The sequence below is a fragment of the Cervus canadensis genome, chromosome 2 (assembly GCF_019320065.1).
Source record: "Cervus canadensis isolate Bull #8, Minnesota chromosome 2, ASM1932006v1, whole genome shotgun sequence".
In the NCBI taxonomy this organism is placed as follows: Eukaryota; Metazoa; Chordata; class Mammalia; order Artiodactyla; family Cervidae; genus Cervus; species Cervus canadensis.
In genome coordinates this window covers 102,918,258-102,935,951 of record NC_057387.1, presented here as the reverse complement: position 1 = coordinate 102,935,951, position 17,694 = coordinate 102,918,258, and the positions used below count along the sequence as shown (strand labels likewise).

The 17,694-nt window shown below is 60.6% G+C and overlaps 1 protein-coding gene and 1 long non-coding RNA gene across 3 annotated transcripts; one reads left to right on the top strand and one right to left on the bottom strand.

Moving 5' to 3' along the window:
* The first annotated feature begins 717 nt into the window (after nucleotides 1-717).
* ZC3H12A (zinc finger CCCH-type containing 12A) lies at nucleotides 718-10,428 on the top strand. Of its 2 annotated transcripts, none has more exons than XM_043461868.1 (6): nucleotides 718-873; nucleotides 1,732-2,206; nucleotides 6,461-6,600; nucleotides 7,564-7,798; nucleotides 8,300-8,406; nucleotides 8,813-10,428. In XM_043461868.1, the coding sequence occupies exons 2-6, from the start codon at nucleotides 1,812-1,814 to the stop codon at nucleotides 9,685-9,687; spliced, it is 1,752 nt and encodes a 583-aa protein (XP_043317803.1). In that variant the 5' UTR covers nucleotides 718-873; nucleotides 1,732-1,811; the 3' UTR covers nucleotides 9,688-10,428. The 2 variants fall into 2 exon arrangements, with proteins under 2 accessions (XP_043317803.1, XP_043317804.1); XM_043461869.1 differs by lacking the exon at nucleotides 718-873 and adding an exon at nucleotides 911-1,156.
* A 1,573-nt stretch (nucleotides 10,429-12,001) lies between these two features.
* On the bottom strand, nucleotides 12,002-17,488 carry LOC122428155. Its single transcript, XR_006265660.1, has 3 exons — nucleotides 16,343-17,488; nucleotides 15,627-15,721; nucleotides 12,002-12,185 (listed from the first exon to the last, which is right to left on the bottom strand). It is a non-coding gene; the product is annotated as an uncharacterized LOC122428155 (long non-coding RNA).
* Nucleotides 17,489-17,694: the final 206 nt, after the last annotated feature.

Below are 17,694 nucleotides of genomic sequence, written 5' to 3'. Positions count from 1 at the left end.
TTTTAAGATGACCGGCCAACAAAGCAGGGACTTGGCCAGGTGGGGTCACTGGGGGTTTCAAAAGCGACAAACGCAGTACCTGGAGCACCGGAATAGAAGTTCCTGGTCCTGGGTGCAAGTCTTTCCAGCTGGGACAAGGCAGGTTGTACCTGCCTTTCTATTCTGGCGAGGTCCTTATTTCAGAAAAAAAAAACTGTGCCTGGCCCTGGGTGGGGCCCAGTTCTGTGTGTACCTGTTCCAGTCACGGTGTACCTGTTGAGTGTTCCTGATTCTCAATGTGAAAAGTACTTGCCTGGGTGTACCTGTCTTGATAACTATGGCTCTGCCTCCAACCGTGTGTGAACCAAACTGTATACCCAGTTCACTCGATCGTCCCGGACGGTACCTTCTGCACACTTAGGTCTGAACGTAAGCGGATCTGTGCCTGTGTAGCCGTACACTCGGTCCGCCCGTGGCTGACTCGATGTGCGTACCTGGTTTAGCCTGGGCTTACCTCACGCCTGCGAGCCGTGCACTCCTGCCCTGACGATCTCCCCACCGCCAGGGCCCAGACGTTCAGGGTAAGGGGCTGCTGCCCGAGCCCCCTGCCCCCATTCCAGGCCGGGCCGGCGGCTCTGGGGCAGCGGGGGCGGGGCCGGAGGCCAGGACGGGGCGGGGCGGCGCGGCGCGGGGGCGGAGCAGGAAGGGGCGGTGGCCGTCCCGCCCCTCGCCGCCCGAGCCGGCTCTCGGCTCTCGCCTCCCCTGCCCGGCTTCCGCGTCACGGTCCCGGGCGCCACCTGCCCGCCCACTCGCCCCGTATAAAGTCGCCGGCGGCCTGGCCCCCGGGACTCGGCCCCATGGAGACGCCGCCGGCCGCGGCTGGCGCACGGCAGGGTGAGGCGCGCGCGGCTGGGAGGGGGAGCAGGCCTCCGGGGCGGGAGGAGGAGGGGGTGGGAAGGGCTCTAGCTGAGACCGACCGGAGCGGGAGGGAGGTGGGGCCAGTCCACTCCGGCCTTGCCGATCCCCGGGGCCTCCTCCAACTTTGCCCAAGTCGGAGGATCCTGGGAGACCGAGGTCCGGAGTGGGAATCGGGCGAGAGCGAGGTTCTGGGCCGGGACACCCTCCGCGTCACCGAGCCCGGAGGCCAACCAGAGTTTCCCAGCAACTTTTCTCGCTGGTGAGTCGCCCTGAAAACTTCCCCTCCCCCGGTCCGGGAGTCCGGCCACGGGCCCCGCGCCTCCCGGCCTGGGCTTCGAGCAGTGGGCAGGCGGACGCGAGGAGGCGATGGCTTCAACGGGGAAGCCCCCGCCACCCCCTTCCAGCGCACTTCCAACCCAGCGGGTTTCCATCTGAGAGCCCCGCCCCGCTTGCTATGGGGGCGCGGCCAGGTCCTCGGAGGCCTCCCACGATTTCTGGGTCCCCTGGGTTGGCGGGTCGGGGCGGGGGCGGGGGGGTTGTTGCTGGGGGTGGAGTGGGAGGAGGAGTAAGACTGCCCAAGTTCAAATCCTTGCGCCACCAACTAACAGCTGGATGACCTTGAGCAAGTTCTTAATGTCTGTAGCTGAACTTTCCTCCTTTATAAGATGGGAGTGATGCTGTCTAGCTGGGAAGGCTTTGTAGAGGATAATAGAGGTAACAGGCCAAGATGGCTTTGCATACTGCAGCTCATACTGTTGGATGGAGAGGGAGGGACAGGAGAGGGGGTGAGCAGGAAATCCAATCCCATCCCTAACCCTCGTGGTTGTCCTACAGGAGCTGTGAAAAGTGCCTTCCACCAATCTGAGCTGTGAGTGGCCAGTGAAGAGAGGCCCAGGCAGGAAGCCAGCCCCACCATGAGCCTGTGGGAACTTGAAGACCGCCGCAGCTGCCAGGGGACCCCCAGGCTGGCCCAGGAGCCCACGGCCGAGGAGGCAACGACTGCAGAACTGCAGATGAAGGTTGACTTCTTCCGGAAGCTGGGCTACTCATCTGCAGAGATCCATAGTGTCCTGCAGAAGCTGGGCGTCCAGGCAGACACCAACACAGTGCTGGGGGAGCTGGTGAAACATGGGTCAGTGGCCGAGCGGGAGCGCCAGGCATCGCCAGACCCCTGCCCTCAGCTGCCTCTGGTCCCCCGGGGCGGGGGCACACCCAAGACTTCCACCGTGGAGACTTCTCCACCCGGGGAAGACAAGGAGGGCAGTGACCTGAGACCCGTGGTCATCGATGGGAGCAACGTGGCCATGAGGTACATGTCACTTCTGTGTCCAAGACTGTGGCCTCTGGCCGGGATTGGTGGCCATGTCTCTACACTTCTGGTAGAGAGGACTTCAGGAAGGAGTTTGGTCTCTTCTCCAGACTGATCTGGAGGAAGGGAAAGCCCTTTATGGAGGCCCTACTGTGTGCCAGGAGTCTCCCTTAATACTTGTGGCTTCTTGGAAGTGGGTTTTAGGGCTGTTTGAGGGGATTCAAAGAGTTAATCTGGGACCCACTTCTCGTAAGTGCCGGAGCAGGGATTCGAACTCGGGTCCTTCTGACTCCAGAGCTGCCTTATGCTCTCCATGAGAGATCAGACTGTGGGCTCCAGCTTATTCACATAGGAGCCTTCCTCCTCTATGAGATAGGTAGGGCTCACCCACCCCTCAGGTGGTGCTTGTGAGGAATGAATGCTGGGAACCTGGAGAGAAGGGCTTGTTCGTCATTGGTAGTTGTTGTATCATTACTGTTATTCAGGGTCTGGGACTGCTGGGGCCTTGTTGTCTCAGACCTGGGCTCGCGTGGAAGCCGGCCCAGCTACTGAGGTCTTTGCAGCTGTGACCAAGAGTAACCTTGAGGATCTGGTGACATCAGGGGTGTGGGCGGGTAGCTTGATGCTTTGGCTCCAGGGGCTCGATGGCTTGGGTCACCTCTGCTTCTGCTGGAGCCGCCTGGGCTGGACTGGGCTCTCGGGGCCCCCCAGGGACCGGAGCTAGGCCTGGGCCCCAGTAACCATCTCCCCCGCCATGCAGGCTCTCCCGGGGGGGCTGGGGGTGCTGCCGCTGACTCCAGAGAACCCAGATCTCCCTTCCATTTAGGCCCTGCCCTCTGGCCTCACTTTCTCCCTGTCCTTTCAAGGCAGGCTGGTGAGTCAGGGTTGGGTGGTCAGTTCACAAGGAAAAGTTCCTGTGGGTGTGGATGGGGAGACCCCAGACATGGGTGTGGGGTGGGAAGGGCTCCTTTCCCCGCTTCCCTGAGGGCTCTCCCAGATGGGCTTCATGAGGCCTCTGCACCTCTGCCCACCCCCTGTCTGCCGCTCCCATACCTGGCCGAGCCCAGCTGTCTGGCTGGGGTCCCGTCCCAGCGCAGTAGATGTGCAGGTGGCCCTCCTACAGCCACTTCTGGGTCAGCCATCCTATCTCTGAAGTGATTTGAGCCTAGGTGGAAACTGAGGCAAGCTGGCATCCACAGGCCTGCGGCAGCTGGTCACCCTACGTGCTTTGAGAGTTGGGGGGCCCCCTCTCAGGCTGCAGTAGCATTTGACTGGGTGAGGAGTTGGGATCCCTCAGCGACTCCCTCCTCTGGGGGGCGTGGGCCCATGGGCTGAGCCCCGGGGGCAGCCATGTGCAGTGTGTGTTTGTATCCTGGCCGGAGGAGGAGGGGCCGGGCAGGAGGAGGGGCAGGTGGTGGAGGGGCTGGCCAGAGGCCGAGCCGCTCGGGGTTTTCTGAGCTGGGGCAGTAGCAAAAGGGGAATTCCAGCCTCTAGCTTCCTGTCTCAGCTGCTGCTGGGTTCCTACCCTCCTGCCCCCTCCCGCCCCAGGGCAGGCGGGCCAGCCCCTACCATATGCAAATCGTGGGGAAATTCACCCCTTGTTTCCTTCTAAGGGAATTTTTCTCCACTCGCTGGGCCCAGCCCAGGCTGATCTTTTCACCTGGGTAGCCTGCCTTGGCCCTGCCCTCAACCCAGGGCGGGAGTCTGGAGTCTCCAGCAGAAGCACTTCCAGTGTCTCGTTAGACTGAGGGGCCCTGACTTTCTGGGCCAGCAGGACTGCAGTGAGGTGAGAGGATGTCTGGTTTTCCTCTGCCAGCAGAGCTTCCTCCACAGCAGTGAGAAGGACTGAAGTTAGCTGCAGACAGGAGCTCCTGGCTTGGGAGGGCAGGATCTGGGCTTGACTCGAGGGACCACCACACGTGTTCGACTTCTGCCAAGAGTAAGGCTCTGGCCGCCTGCTTAAGGAATATTCTGGGGGCTGGGACGACTGACAGCAGACTTGTCCCCAGCTAAAGTTTCTGATTCCCAGAAGCAGTGCTCTGTCCCGGAAGCCCTAGTGGACGCTGAAGCCCCAGGGCTTGCGGGTACTGGCCTGGGAGGGGGCGTGTGCAGGTACACACGTGTGCACAGAAGGAGGCAGGTAGATGCATCTGTAGATTCAGACTGCGGACGTGAGACAGAGACCCAGGCCCAAGAGGATCACCCCGCCATGGTTCTGGGGAGACCGCAGAAGGCCCAGGGCAGGGGGAAGCACTGGGCACCGCACAGACAGACCAGGGGCCTGAGCCATCCTGCCAGGTCAGGGAAGGCTTCTCCGAGGCAGTGACATCCCACCTGGGGTCCTGACAAAGGAGCAGGAGTCTGCCAGATGCGTGATTTTCCCTGTTCCCAGCCTGCCCCACCCACTGAACCCTTTTGTTCAAACTCAAGTTTGGGAGTTGATTGGGTTTTTTTCCTCTCCTAAAGAAACCTTAGCTCTCCTGTTAGGGATCAGAAGGCAGTCTGATGTGGTTCAGGTTCTACCTCTTACCAGTAGCCAGGGAGCTTTAGATGCGTCTCAGAGCCTTGTAAGGATGAAGCCAAGGAGGTATGCAATGCACCTGGGCTCTGGTAGGGGCTTGGTGCCCATCCATCCAGGCCTGCTGAGAGGGCTGTCACTTGTCTTTGGACGATGTGGGCATCAGCACCCATAGGGGTTAACAGCACAGCCTCTGGGGGTGCATCTCTATTTGACCATCGCTACTTGTGATGCTGGCGACTGGCTGCCCTCTGTGGACCAGTTTCCTCACCTGAATAAAAGGGCAAAGGTCCTCTCATGACAGTCCCCCTCCTCAGAGACTTACTGATGATTCAGTACTGAGCACGGATATCAGGGCCTGGCTCACAGCTCTCAGTAAATGTTAACTTTTATTATAGCGGGCCAGTGGATGGCAGCGAGGAGGCCCCACCTGGCAGGGATGAGCTCTGCCTTGAGTTTGGACTTTGACTCATCTCCAATTTACAGAGACCTTCAGCCCTGGGCGCCCCAGCCTCACTCCTAGACAGCCCCTATGCCCGCCCCACCTCCCTTTCTATTTCTCTTGGGGCTCTAGCTATCGCCTGCCCACCCCCAACCCAAACCCACCCACAGGATGTGGTCGGCCATGGAGTTGCCTCTTTTGCGTAATGCTTATTCTGTTTTATTTGCCAAATATGAGTCTGAGTTGTTCACTGGAGGGGCAGGGGCTGTTGGGGAGGGAGGCCCAACTGGCCCCTTCCCATCCCCTCGCCTGGTCCTGGAGCCCTGCCGTGACACCCAGTATTACCTGCGAGGCCCCGTCCCCTCCTGGGAAGCCAGATGGAACCTCCACTTCGGTGGACTCTCTCTGGCCTCAGGCAGACAGGACTGTTGTCCACTGACAGGGGGCCCTCCTGAAGGAGACTGCGGACCCCCAGGCCCATTTTTCAGATAGAGAAACTGAGCCAGGGCAACCTCAGGGCTTGCTTCTGGATGCAGCCTTGTTTGGATGGGCTGAGGTCTGGTCCACAGCCTACGGCAGGGGAGGTGTCCCCTCTCTCAGCTCGGCTGCTGGCAGAGTCCCCAGAGTCTTCCAGACCCGTCTTTTCACCTCGGGTCACGCCCTCCTGGGAGGGGTGAGGCCATTCAGGCGTTCGATCTAGGGAATCGGGGCAGTCCGTGGGAGGAAAAGCAGTCTCCTTTCACTTTCACACTGAAGGGCCCCGTGGCCGCCTCCAGCCCCTAATTGAAGGTTGACTCGAGGCTCCCCCCTCACCCTCCTCAGTCCCCCAAGGCTCCCCCCTCACCCTCCTCAGTCCCACTCCCTGCGGTTGGAGCAGGCCTGAACTCTAATCCCACTTTAATCCAGAGCAATCTGGTTTCTCCTCCCCAGCCCCCACCCACAGCCCTGCCGAGCGGCGAGGGAGGGGTGGTGAGTCAGTCCGCCTGTGGACATCTGTGTCCCTGTGGTCCCAGCGCCTTTCCCCCACCCCCAGATGTGTCGTAAGCGGCCTGACCCTCCCCCACGTGGGGAGCAGGTGCTGCCAGATTCCTGGGCGTCTCCTCGCTGTCTGTCGGGAGATGGAACCTCAGGAAAAAAAAAAAGCCCCAGGTCTGGCCATCGCAGCCTGTGTGGGAACCAGCAGGGAATACAGGTGCTGGACCCCCAGCCAGGGCGGGGGCTGGAGGGCAGCCTGCCCCCCTCCTGTGCAGATCTAGGAGACAGCAGGCTGACCCTGCCCTCCTCTCCCCGCCAGCCATGGGAACAAGGAGGTCTTCTCCTGCCGGGGGATCCTCCTGGCAGTGAACTGGTTCCTGGAGCGGGGCCACACAGACATCACCGTGTTCGTACCATCCTGGAGGAAGGAGCAGCCTCGGGCAGATGTGCCCATCACTGGTGAGTGGCATCTCGGACGGGGCGCGGTCTCACTGCCGCAGGAGCCGGTTCTCCTCCAGCGAGACCCTTTGGGTGTGAGCAATAGCTTCCAGGCCCCAAGCAGGAATCAGCATTTCTTTCCCCGGCTTTTGCTGTCTTCAGCATCCCTCCTCTGAACAGTGGTCCTTGGAGGTCACCCTGGGCAGCCTCTACTTCCGGGTAGCAGGCACCTCCCTCACCTAATGGTGGCAGGCTCTCGCCACATCCCCCGCGGCACAGGGGCAGGATGACATAGCGGCTAAGTCCCTGGGCTCTGTAATCCTGGCTCAGTCCCTTCTACCTAGGCCACTTGCCCCTCATCTGAGACACGGGATGGGGTGAGGGCTTGATAACTTTGCAGGGTGGGTGTCAGCCTCACAGCAGTTAATAGAAGTAAATGCTCAGCAGAGCGCCTGGCACATAGCGGATGCCAGCTGCTGGCACATAACGGATTCCGGCTGCTACCATTGCTCTTACACGAGCTCCCGACCTTTGTGGGGAGAGCCCAAGTTTGTTTCTCTGGACGTCTCGATCTGCGGGCAGGCTGGCTAGGGTCGCCCGTTCGAGGAAAAGAGGCCCCTTCTGGGTGGGTCCGTTTGTCCTGGCTGAGACACTCATCTGGCCTCAGCTCAAGCTGGAGCTCATTGCCAGATCCCCCCAGGACAGGCTGGGCGCGACCAGGCCTGACGTCCAGGGGAGAGAAGGAGGCAGCCCAGCCTTCACTGAGCACGACCCGCCAGCCTGTTCTCGGGGGTTCTTGGTCTCTGGGCAGGAAACAAGGCACCAGGCCCAGCAAGGTGTGGGGGTCCTTGGCCTCCACAGAGCCCCTTCCTGCTCCCGTGACCCTGGACTTGAGAGCCTGGCTACCAGGCGTCGGGGAGCCACGCAGGCTGGCCGCGAGTCCAGGCTGGGCCCTGACCCACGTGCACCCCTGCCGCCTCCCAGACCAGCACATCCTGCGGGACCTGGAGAAGAAGAAGATCCTGGTGTTCACGCCGTCGCGGCGGGTGGGCGGCAAGCGGGTGGTCTGTTACGACGACCGCTTCATCGTGAAGCTGGCCTTCGAGTCAGACGGCATCGTGGTCTCCAACGACACGTACCGGGACCTGCAGGGCGAGCGGCAGGAGTGGAAGCGCTTCATCGAGGAGCGGCTGCTCATGTACTCCTTCGTCAATGACAAGTAGGTCCCCGCCACTGCCGCTGCAGGAGGGGCTCAGGGGAGGGACCGGGCCGGGGCGGCTCTGTGGCTGAGCCGTGTGGCCTTGGGCCTGGGCAGCTCCAAGCGCGAGATGGACAGGACCCCACAGACCGGGCTGGGAGAGGGCAGGCCTTTCTCGTTTAGGGGCTGGGTCAGGAGCCTTTGGGACAGGATGTGGTCAGTGCTTCAAGATGGTCTCTCCAGTTCCCAGCCCCGAGGCTCTGACCAGAGGCCCGCGGATGCAGCCTTAGATCCAGACTTCAGGCCTCAGCGAGCTCCCAGCAGGAGAGTCACCCCGGACTGTGACCCTCTGGACTGGGACCTCCTCCCTGCCTCGGGACAGTCCCCCCCAGAGTCTGGGGGTATCCTGCTGGGTGGACACTGATTTTAGGAGCTGCCCCCTCTTTGTCCTAGTGAGGCTCCCTGTCCATCCCCTCCCCAGCACTGGGAAGTCCCCCATCACCTCTCCCCCATCCTCTGCAGGTTCATGCCCCCCGATGACCCCTTGGGCCGTCACGGGCCGAGCCTGGACAACTTCCTGCGTAAGAAGCCACTCACGGCGGAGCACAGGAAGCAGCCGTGTCCCTATGGTAAGAGCCTGGCCCCAGCCTCCCAGGCCATCCTCACAGCGTCCCCTGATCTTTCGCCCAAATCAGCCTGCACCCATGTTCTTTGTCTCAGGGACCCCTACCCCCACCCCATGTTTCTTGGACTGGCCCCTTCCGTCTCCCACCCCCTGGTTCTAGGTGAAGGTGAAAGTAAAGTCGCTCAGTCGTGTCCGACTCTTTGCAACCCCATGGACTGTAGCCCACCAGGAATAGTCCTTAGTCCATGGAATTTTCCAGGCAAGCGTACTGGTGTGGGTTGCCATTTCCTTCTCCAGGGTCTTCCCAACCCAGGGATCGAACCCGGGTCTCCCGCATTGCAGGCAGACGCTTTAACCTCTGAGCCACCAGGGAAGCCCTGGTTCTAGGTCCCCCCTGAATTCTCTCCCAGGGAGGAAATGCACCTACGGGATCAAGTGCCGATTCTTCCACCCCGAGCGACCAAGCCGGCCCCAGCGCTCCGTGGCTGACGAGCTCCGCGCCAACGCCCTGCTGCCACCCTCCAGGGCCACGAGCAAGGACAAAAGTGGCCGGCGGCCTTCACCCTCCTCTCAGCCCGGCTCTCTGCCAACAGAGCAGGAGCAGTGCAGCCCGGACGGGAAGAAGCTGGGGGCCCAGGCCTCCCCCGGAGCCCCCCGGGAGGGCCTGATGCAGACCTTCACCCCGACAGGCAGGAGCCTCCCACCTGGTGGGAGCGGCAGCGGCAGCTTTGGGCCCTCGGACTGGTTCTCGCAGACCCCGGACTCGCTCCCCTACACCTCCCAGGACTGCCTGGACTCGGGCATCGGCTCCCTGGAGAGCCAGATGTCAGAACTCTGGGGAGTTCGAGGAGGGGGCCCTGGCGAGCCGGGCCCGCCTCGGGGCCCTTATGCCGGCTACCGCACCTATGGGGCAGAGCTCCCCGCCACCCCGGCCTTCTCGGCCTTCAGCCGGGCCCTGGGTGCCGGCCACTTCAGCGTCCCCGCTGACTACGCGCCCCCGCCGGCCGCCTTTCCACCTCGGGAATACTGGTCTGAGCCATACCAGCTGCCCCCACCCACCCCAGGCCTGCAGGAGCCCCGGGCGCCGGGCCCAGGGGCTGATAGGGGCCCCTGGGGCGGGGCAGGCAGGCTGGCGAAGGAGCGAGCCAGCGTGTACACTAAGCTGTGTGGAGTCTTCCCCCCACACCTGGTGGAGGCCGTGATGGCGCGCTTCCCGCAGCTCCTGGACCCCCAGCAGCTGGCTGCCGAGATCCTCTCCTACAAGTCCCAGCACCTCAGTGAATAAAGCCGGCCCGGCCGCCCTGGGGACAGCACCTCTGAGAGCTGCCAGGCTGGGCCTGGGCCCTTGAGCAGCCCGGCCCCGGGCCCACTGCAAGAGGCCGGACAGAGGGAGGACTCGAGTAGGGAAGGGAACCCCAAACCAAAGATCCTGTAGGATTGCTTCTGGCCCTTCTGGCCGCCCCTGCCCGAGGGGTCAGGAGCGATCAGCCTGTTGATGCACATTGTATCTGTAGTTTCAGGAGACGCTGCCAGTAACGGCTGTCAGTCCGTGGCTGAGGCCCAAACCCTCCTTTCTCTCAGAGGGCGGGGAGGGAGGCAGGGGGGAGCAGAGGCCTGGGCTGGGGGCCCTGTGCACGCCACCCCCACCTCCGCCCCGCCCCTGGGACGCCGGCCTTGGCTGGCTCGTTGGGCACCGTGTGCCCGCCCTCCGTGGGCTCTCCTCTTAAGCCAATGAGGCCTCATCCGCGCTCACTGTGCGGTACGCGGCTTCATGTTAGTAAGCAAGATGCTTCTTAATAACCCACCTCCGTCCCACTCTGTGCGCCTGACCCCGTGCCTGCAGGGGTCCAGGGCAGTCTGTCCCACCCTCTCCGCCCCCACTTCCTCTGTATTCAGAGCCGTCTCACCCTTCCCCAAGGTGGGTGGACATGTATACGTTTGTGTACAGGTATAAACGTTAAATATTTTACACGGAAAGCCCTTGCCTCTCTTCACACTTCAATAAAGTACAATGTGAGCGCTCTAAGAGGTGATGGTCTTTGTTGCTTGGGGGTGGAGCTGGCTTCTGGGTGATGGAAGGTCAGCAGGTGGGCACCCTGGGTCTGCCTCCACACCTGCTCTCTGACCCTTCTCAGAAGGAAGTTTGCCGAGTTCCACGAAAAGCGCTCCGTCCTTTGGGGCAGAAGCATCCTTCCCGAGGCTTGTGTCAGGCCCTGGGAGGAGGTGGCTGTGGACTCATGGGCAGGGAGTCAGAAAGCAGCAGCGTAGATCTTGGAGTCCTGAGGCTGCAGCGTGGGGGGGCAGGGGTGCTACTGGGGGGACTGGGGGGTGGACCAGGCTGTCCCCTTTCTTCTGCCCTGCGACCAGGCCGAGCGTTCGGAGAGCTTGGGGAGTGGCTGTGAGGCTCAGCTCTGCCCCATCCTCCCAGATGTTGCCCTGCTCCAGGCAAGGAGCCGAGTAGGAGGCCCTGGGGCAGAACCGTCCTGAAGAGGCCCTGCCAGGGTAACCACCAAGCAGGAGGTTAGGGGTCCTGGCCCCAAACCCAAGAATAGGCTCTGCCACCACGCATGTCCCCTGGGGCAGTGACTACTTCTCGCTGGGTCTCAGTTTCCACATCTATGAAGTGGGGATGATGATATACTTACCTTACAGGGTTGTGCCTTACAGAGAGGACATGAGGTCATTCATGTTGGATGCTCATTAAAGGGCCCCATGTTGTGTTCACCTCCCCCATCGTCTCAACCTTCCCATCTGCCCCTGGAAGGGAAGAGGCCAGGCAGGATTTTGTTCTGCATTTTTCGGGTTTGGGGTTTTTGTTTGTTTGTTTTTCCAGATAAATGAGGTATAGGGGCTTCCCTGGAGGTCCGGTGGCTAAGACTCCACACTCCCAAGTGCAGGTGGCCCAGGTTCTATCCCTGGCCGGGGAACTAGATCCCACACGCCACAGCTAAGAGCTCACGCGCCACAGCTATAGATCCCACATGCCAAAATGAAGATCGAAGATCAAGCATGCCGCAACTAAGACCCGGCACAGCCAAATAAACAAAACGTGTTTTAAAAAGGAGGTATAAATGTTAAATACTGTAAGTGAAAAACTAGACTTGTCAGATGAGCCCTAAACACCATCAGCAATGGCAAAAATAGTTTTAATAATTATATCTTCAAGCATCTCACTAATTTGCGCTTCCTCTTTGTGAAACTTTCTTTTTTTCGGAGAAGATTATTCATTTTGGCTGTGCTGGGCCTTCGTGCTGCGTACAGGCTTTGTCTAGTTGCAGCGAGCGGGGGGTACTCTTTGTTGCCGGGCACGAGCTTCTGGTTGCAGTGACTTCTCTAGGCGCATAGGCTTCAGTAGTCGCAGCGCCGTGGACTCAGTATTTGTGGCTCACAGATGCAGTTGCTCCTTGGCGCGTGGGATCTTCCTGGACCAGGGATCAAACCCATGTCCCGTTGCTTTGGCAGGCTTAATCACTGGACCACCAGGGAAGCCCTGTGAAGCTTTTATACTACTTTTTTCTTTCCTTCCCTAGAAATAGGTTTCCCACAGAACAACCATGGCGCCTGTGGTAGGAAAGGCGACGCTGGCCATCTCTCTGCTTGTTAGCCCTCCCACCCCACCCTGTTGTCCTTGGCTGAACACCCTGTAGAAGCCTGCACTTGAGGCAAGAAGCCAGGCGTGACATGGGAGTGACTTCAGCAAGCAAGACTTCCAAGTCCCCACACAGTGCTCATCCAGGTAGGTGCCCTGGGCCTGTGACGTCCGGCCACCTCGGGAGGCTGTATCTGCAACCAAGAAAGGTTGTTGCCTTACTTATAAAATAGCTTTACCAGTCAAGAACTGTATTCCAGATTAAAGGCCCTTTACAGGCCTTCATGTTTATAGACGGGAAGCTAAAATACCAGACTGTCCAGTTCATTATCAGCCACTGACAAAGCTGACTTGCCCAAGGTCCCATGGAGGAAGACAAACTGGGCAGGGCCTCAGCTTGGGCTCCCTGGTCCCACAAACCTGAGGGAGGCAGGATGCTCCAGACACTAGTCCTCAGTGACTCCAGGCCCCTGAGAGGGACGGAGGTGGTGGGGGTGCCCGCAGCCCTGTGCCTCACAGCCACACAGGTTTGCATCTGCCTGTGCTGGGCTTAGTCGCTCAGTCGTGTCCAACTCTTTACGACCCCATGGACTGTATGTAGCCCACCAGGCTCCTCTGTCCATGGGGCTTCTCTGAGCAAGAATGCTAGAGTGGGTTGCCATGCCCTCCTCCAGGGGATCTTCCCAACTCAGGGATCGAACCCAGGTCTCCTGTATTGCAGGTGGATTCTTGACTGTCTGAGCCACTGGGGAAGCTCAAGTAGACAGCCTATCCTTCCTCCAGGGGATCTTCCCAACCCGGGAATCAAACCGGGGTCTCCTGCATTGCAGGCAGATTCTTTACCAGCTGAGCTACCAGGAAAGCCCTTACACCTACATGGTAACCTCTAACACGAGAGCTGACCTGACACCCTCCCTGCCCAGCAGCTCCACCCATGCAGCCCCCTGACCCCGCTGCATACCACAGGGCGGGGTGGGGGTGTGAAGGCCCTGAGCCCCAAGGGAGGCCTGGAAGGAGAAGTAGGGTGCCTTCACCCCTCCGCCCGTCCCAGCAGCCTGCATCCATAGACTCGAAGGCTCCCAGTTCAGCATAGAGCTGAACTCCGGTCTTTCACTGCTTCTGCTCTGTAAGGAGCGGGCAGGCAGCAGGTCTCACAGGCAGGCAGGTGGGCAGGGGTGGCAGGTCTGGGTGCTGGTGGACTGTCTAGGGGCCGTATCTGGGGAAGCAGATCTCACAGGCAGGCGGGCAGGGCTGGCAGGTCTGGGTGCTGGTGGACTGGCTAGGGGCCGTATCTGGGGAAGCAGGTCTCACAGGCAGGCAGGTGGGCAGGGGTGGCAGGTCTGGGTGGTGGTGGACTGTCTAGGGGCCGTGTCTGGGGAAGCAGATCTTACAGGCAGGCGGGCAGTGGGCAGGGGGCGGCAGGCCTGGGTGGTAGTGGACTGTCTAGGGGCCATATCTGGGGAAGCAGGTCTCACAGGCAGGCAGGCAGTGGGCAGGGGCGGCAGGCCTGGGTGGTAGTGGACTGTCTAGGGGCCATATCTGGGGAAGCAGATCTTACAGGCAGGCGGGCAGTGGGCAGGGGGCGGCAGGCCTGGGTGGTGGTGGACTGTCTAGGGGCCGTGCTCCTGGGGAGCAGATCTCACAGGCAAGGCGGGCAGCTGGCAGGTTCTGGGTGCTGTGGACTGTCTAGGGGCCGCGTGTGTCCTTGGGGAACAGATCTCCAGGCAGGCAGGTGGGCAGGGGGCGGGCAGGTTGGGTGGGGTGGACTGTCTAGGGCCCGTGTCCCTTGGGGAAGCAGATCTCACAGGCAGGCAGGTGGGCAGGGGCGGCAGGTCTGGGTGGTGGTGGACTGTCTAGGGGCCGTGTCTGGGGAAGCAGATCTCACAGGCAGGCAGGCAGTGGGCAGGGGGCAGCAGGCCTGGGTGGTAGTGGACTGTCTAGGGGCCATATCTGGGGAAGCTGGTCTCACAGGCAGGTGGGCAGGGGCAGCAGGTCTGGGTGGTGGTGGACTGTCTAGGGGCCGTGTCTGGGGAAGCTGGTCTCACAGGCAGGTGGGCAGGGCTGGCAGGTCTGGGTGGTGGTGGACTGTCTAGGGGCCGTGTCTGGGGAAGCAGATCTCACAGGCAGGCAGGCAGTGGGCAGGGGGCGGCAGGCCTGGGTGGTAGTGGACTGTCTAGGGGCCATATCTGGGGAAGCTGGTCTCACAGGCAGGTGGGCAGGGGCGGCAGGTCTGGGTGCTGGTGGACTGTCTAGGGGCCATGTCTGGGGAAGCAGATCTCACAGGCAGGCAGGTGGGCAGGGGCGGCAGGTCTGGGTGGTGGTGGACTGTCAGGGGCCGTATCTGGGGAAGCAGGTCTCACAGGCAGGCAGGCAGTGGGCAGGGGCGGCAGGTCTGGGTGGTGGTGGACTGTCTAGGGGCCGTGTCTGGGGAAGCAGATCTCACAGGCAGGCGGGCAGGGCTGGCAGGTCTGGGTGCTGGTGGACTGGCTAGGGGCCGTATCTGGGGAAGCAGGTCTCACAGGCAGGCAGGTGGGCAGGGGCGGCAGGTCTGGGTGCTGGTGGACTGTCTAGGGGCCATGTCTGGGGAAGCAGGTCTCACAGGCAGGCAGGCAGTGGGCAGGGGCGGCAGGCCTGGGTGGTAGTGGACTGTCTAGGGGCCATATCTGGGGAAGCTGGTCTCACAGGCAGGTGGGCAGGGGCGGCAGGTCTGGGTGCTGGTGGACTGTCTAGGGGCCGTGTCTGGGGAAGCAGGTCTCACAGGCAGGGGGCAGGGGGCAGGGGCAGGAGGTCTGGGTGCTAGTAGACTGTCTAGGAGCCGTATCTGGGGAAGCAGGTCTCACAGGCAGGTGGGCAGTGGGCAGGGGCTGCAGGTCTGGGTGCTGGTGGACTGTCTAGGGGCCGTGTCTGGGGAAGCAGGTCTCACAGGCAGGGGGCAGGGGGCAGGGGCAGGAGGTCTGGGTGCTAGTAGACTGTCTAGGAGCCGTATCTGGGGAAGCAGGTCTCACAGGCAGGCGGACAGTGGGCAGGGCCGGCAGGTCTGGGTGCTGGTGGGCCGCCTAGGGGCCGTGTCTGGGGAAGTAGGTCTCACAGGCAGGCGGGCAGTGGGCAGGGCTGGCAGGTCTGGGTGCTGGTGGGCCGCCTAGGGGCCATGCCTGGCCTTGCTGTCTCTCTGGCAGGCACAGACAAGGGCAGCAGAGCCCAAACAGCCAGTGCCAGCTGGGGCCGGGCTCTTGGAGGACTGAGTCAGTTCAGTGCCCTGTCATCTGTACTTTCCCGGCAGCCTCGACCTGGCTGGGGCCATCCGAGGTTCGGAGCCTCCCCTCCAGGCCTCTTTCTCAATCTGGCTTCCAGGCAGAGCTGCTTAGAGGCTGCCAGACCCAATGCCCTGCATGTTTCTTTCCCACGAGTTGGGTTTTTAACTGTGACGTTCTCCCCACCAACTCCCGCCCCACCCGCTGAAACATCTTTGTTCACAAGGCTTCAGCGTCCCCTCCCATGACAGGGACGTGATGGTCCCTGCTTCTCCCTAGAATTGGCAAGAGGACACCTCAGTCTGTGTGGCAGTAGCTCAGAATAAAGCAGCCCTGGGTCCAGGTCCCCGCCACTGGCTCTATGGCTCTGGCCACCGCACTCACCTCTCTCACAGCCTGGCTTTCTTGAGCCACACACTACTTGGTTGTGAAGTGTGAAAGAAAGACAAAGATCATATGATGTCACTTGCATGCGGAATCTAAAAAAGGGTACAAACGAACTTATTTAGAAAACAGAAGTTTGAGTCACAGATGTAGACAACAACCTTAATGGTTAGCCAGGGGGAAAGGGGTGGTAGGGAGGGGTAAATTGGGAGGCTGGGCGTGACATACACACTATTATATATAAAATAAGTAACTATTAAGGACCTGCCGTATAGCACAGGCAACACTGCTCAATACTCTGGATGATCTGGATGGGAAGAGAATCTAAAAAAGAGCGGGTGTATATATATGTATAACCGAATCATTTTGCTATATACCTGAAACCAACACATTGTAAATCAACTATACTCCAATAAAAATTTTAAAAAATAAACACTTGGGGGAAAAAGGTGTGAAGTGGAGGGCAGGAGGGCCAGAACGTGACCCTGAGACAGGAGCTCGAGTCACTGAGGTGCTTCGGGCACTGCCCAGCCTCCTCTTTCCTGCTTTTGTTTTCCTGGTTCCAGAGACTGAGAAGCCAATGGGGAAAACAGAGCATATGCAAATCCCTGCATTGGGAAATGATCCTGGGGCACTCACGGAGGACGGCCTCCTGCCAGCCCTTCCCGGAACCCTGCAGGCCCCCCCACCCCACCCACCCCACCCTGGGCTCTCACCAGCTGGGGCCTGACCCTGAGTCTTCTTGCAAGTTCTGTCCCGCGCACGGGTTAACCACACTCCAGGAGCGCAGACGACTACGGAAACCTCGGCCACCCCCTGGCAGAGAACTGGATGAAATTCCCTGCCTGGATGTCCCTGCCCACTCTTGTCCCCATCCCACGGAGCCCGCCTGAGGGACTCCAGCAGTCCCTAAAGATCTGGGGACCTAAACTAGGTACATCTCCCGTCCCCAACCCCCAGGGCTGCTAAGAGCCCCAAACAACACTGGTCTCCTGCAGGGTGGCGTAGGCAGTGGCTGGGAGAGGTCACCAGTCACCATCGCAGCTGCCACGCCCTCCCCGTTCCCACCAGTGATGTTCTGTGCCCTCCCTTCTCCCCTCAAGTCTCCTGGGAAAGCGAGAGAGTGTCTCCCCTGCCCTTCAGAAGAGCAAGCCCCCTGCCTGCCCTGAAGGAGGTGCTGGGTGGATCTCTATCTCAGAGAGAGAGAGAGCAAGTCGCAGAAAAACTGGGATTCAGTAAGTCACGAATCTAGAGTTGGGGGGAGGGGGAGGGCCACCAGCCCAAGCCCTGGACCCAGCTGGTCACCGGGGCCCCACCCCTCAAGAAAGTGGTCCTGGGGTCCTAGCATTTTTGCCGCAGGGATCCTCAAACCTCTGGTTTATTTATTAATTTATTTTCCCCTAGACCATATACACAGTAGAGTGGGTAAAGGGTGGTGAGTAAGAGCCTGTTCTGGGGACCTCCTATTTCATGGAAGGGTGTGGGAGATTTGGCTAAAAAGGGACAGGAAGTGGAGCCCTACAATTAAGGAAACTGGAGCCCTGCCAGGCCACGGTATGTAAATCCTTCCGGCTAGTTCCTGGAGGGGGAGGAGGGCCCGGGCTCATTCTCCGGTGCGGCCTCAAAGCCCAGCTCAAGGTCGCCGCTGGTGATCTTAAACGGCCCACTCATTTAAGAAACGGCTGTAAAACGTGGGGGTGGGGGGGAAGAATTGGGCAACCCACCCACCACACAGAGTTAGGCTTGTTGCTGGGAGGCAGGTCACTGGGAAGGTCCAAAGGCTCCTATCCTGGCTCTTCTCCAGGGAAGAGCCTAGCGAAGGCCAGGGGCGCTGGGGTGCTCTGCCTGCCACCTGCTGGCGCCTCCCGGTATGACAGTCTGGGAAGCAAGGGGCCCCCGACTAGAGAAAGCCCGCAGGCAGCAACAAAGACCCAGCACAGCGAAAAATAAATGAGTTGTTTAATTTTTAAAAGAGTATGCTACCACTTCTGTTATATGTGTGAATGTTGCTCATATAAGTACAAGTTTCTTCTGGAAGGACAACTGGGAGCCGAGAGCAGGTGGACCA

Bases quoted from the DNA above. Each gene is read 5' to 3' on its own strand.
- ZC3H12A (XM_043461868.1), top strand. From the start codon at position 1,812: ATGAGCCTGTGGGAACTTGAAGACCGCCGCAGCTGCCAGGGGACCCCC. The intron at 7,799-8,299 runs GTAGGTCCCCGC...CATCCTCTGCAG, and splicing joins TACTCCTTCGTCAATGACAA to GTTCATGCCCCCCGATGACC. The intron at 8,407-8,812 runs GTAAGAGCCTGG...ATTCTCTCCCAG, and splicing joins GAAGCAGCCGTGTCCCTATG to GGAGGAAATGCACCTACGGG.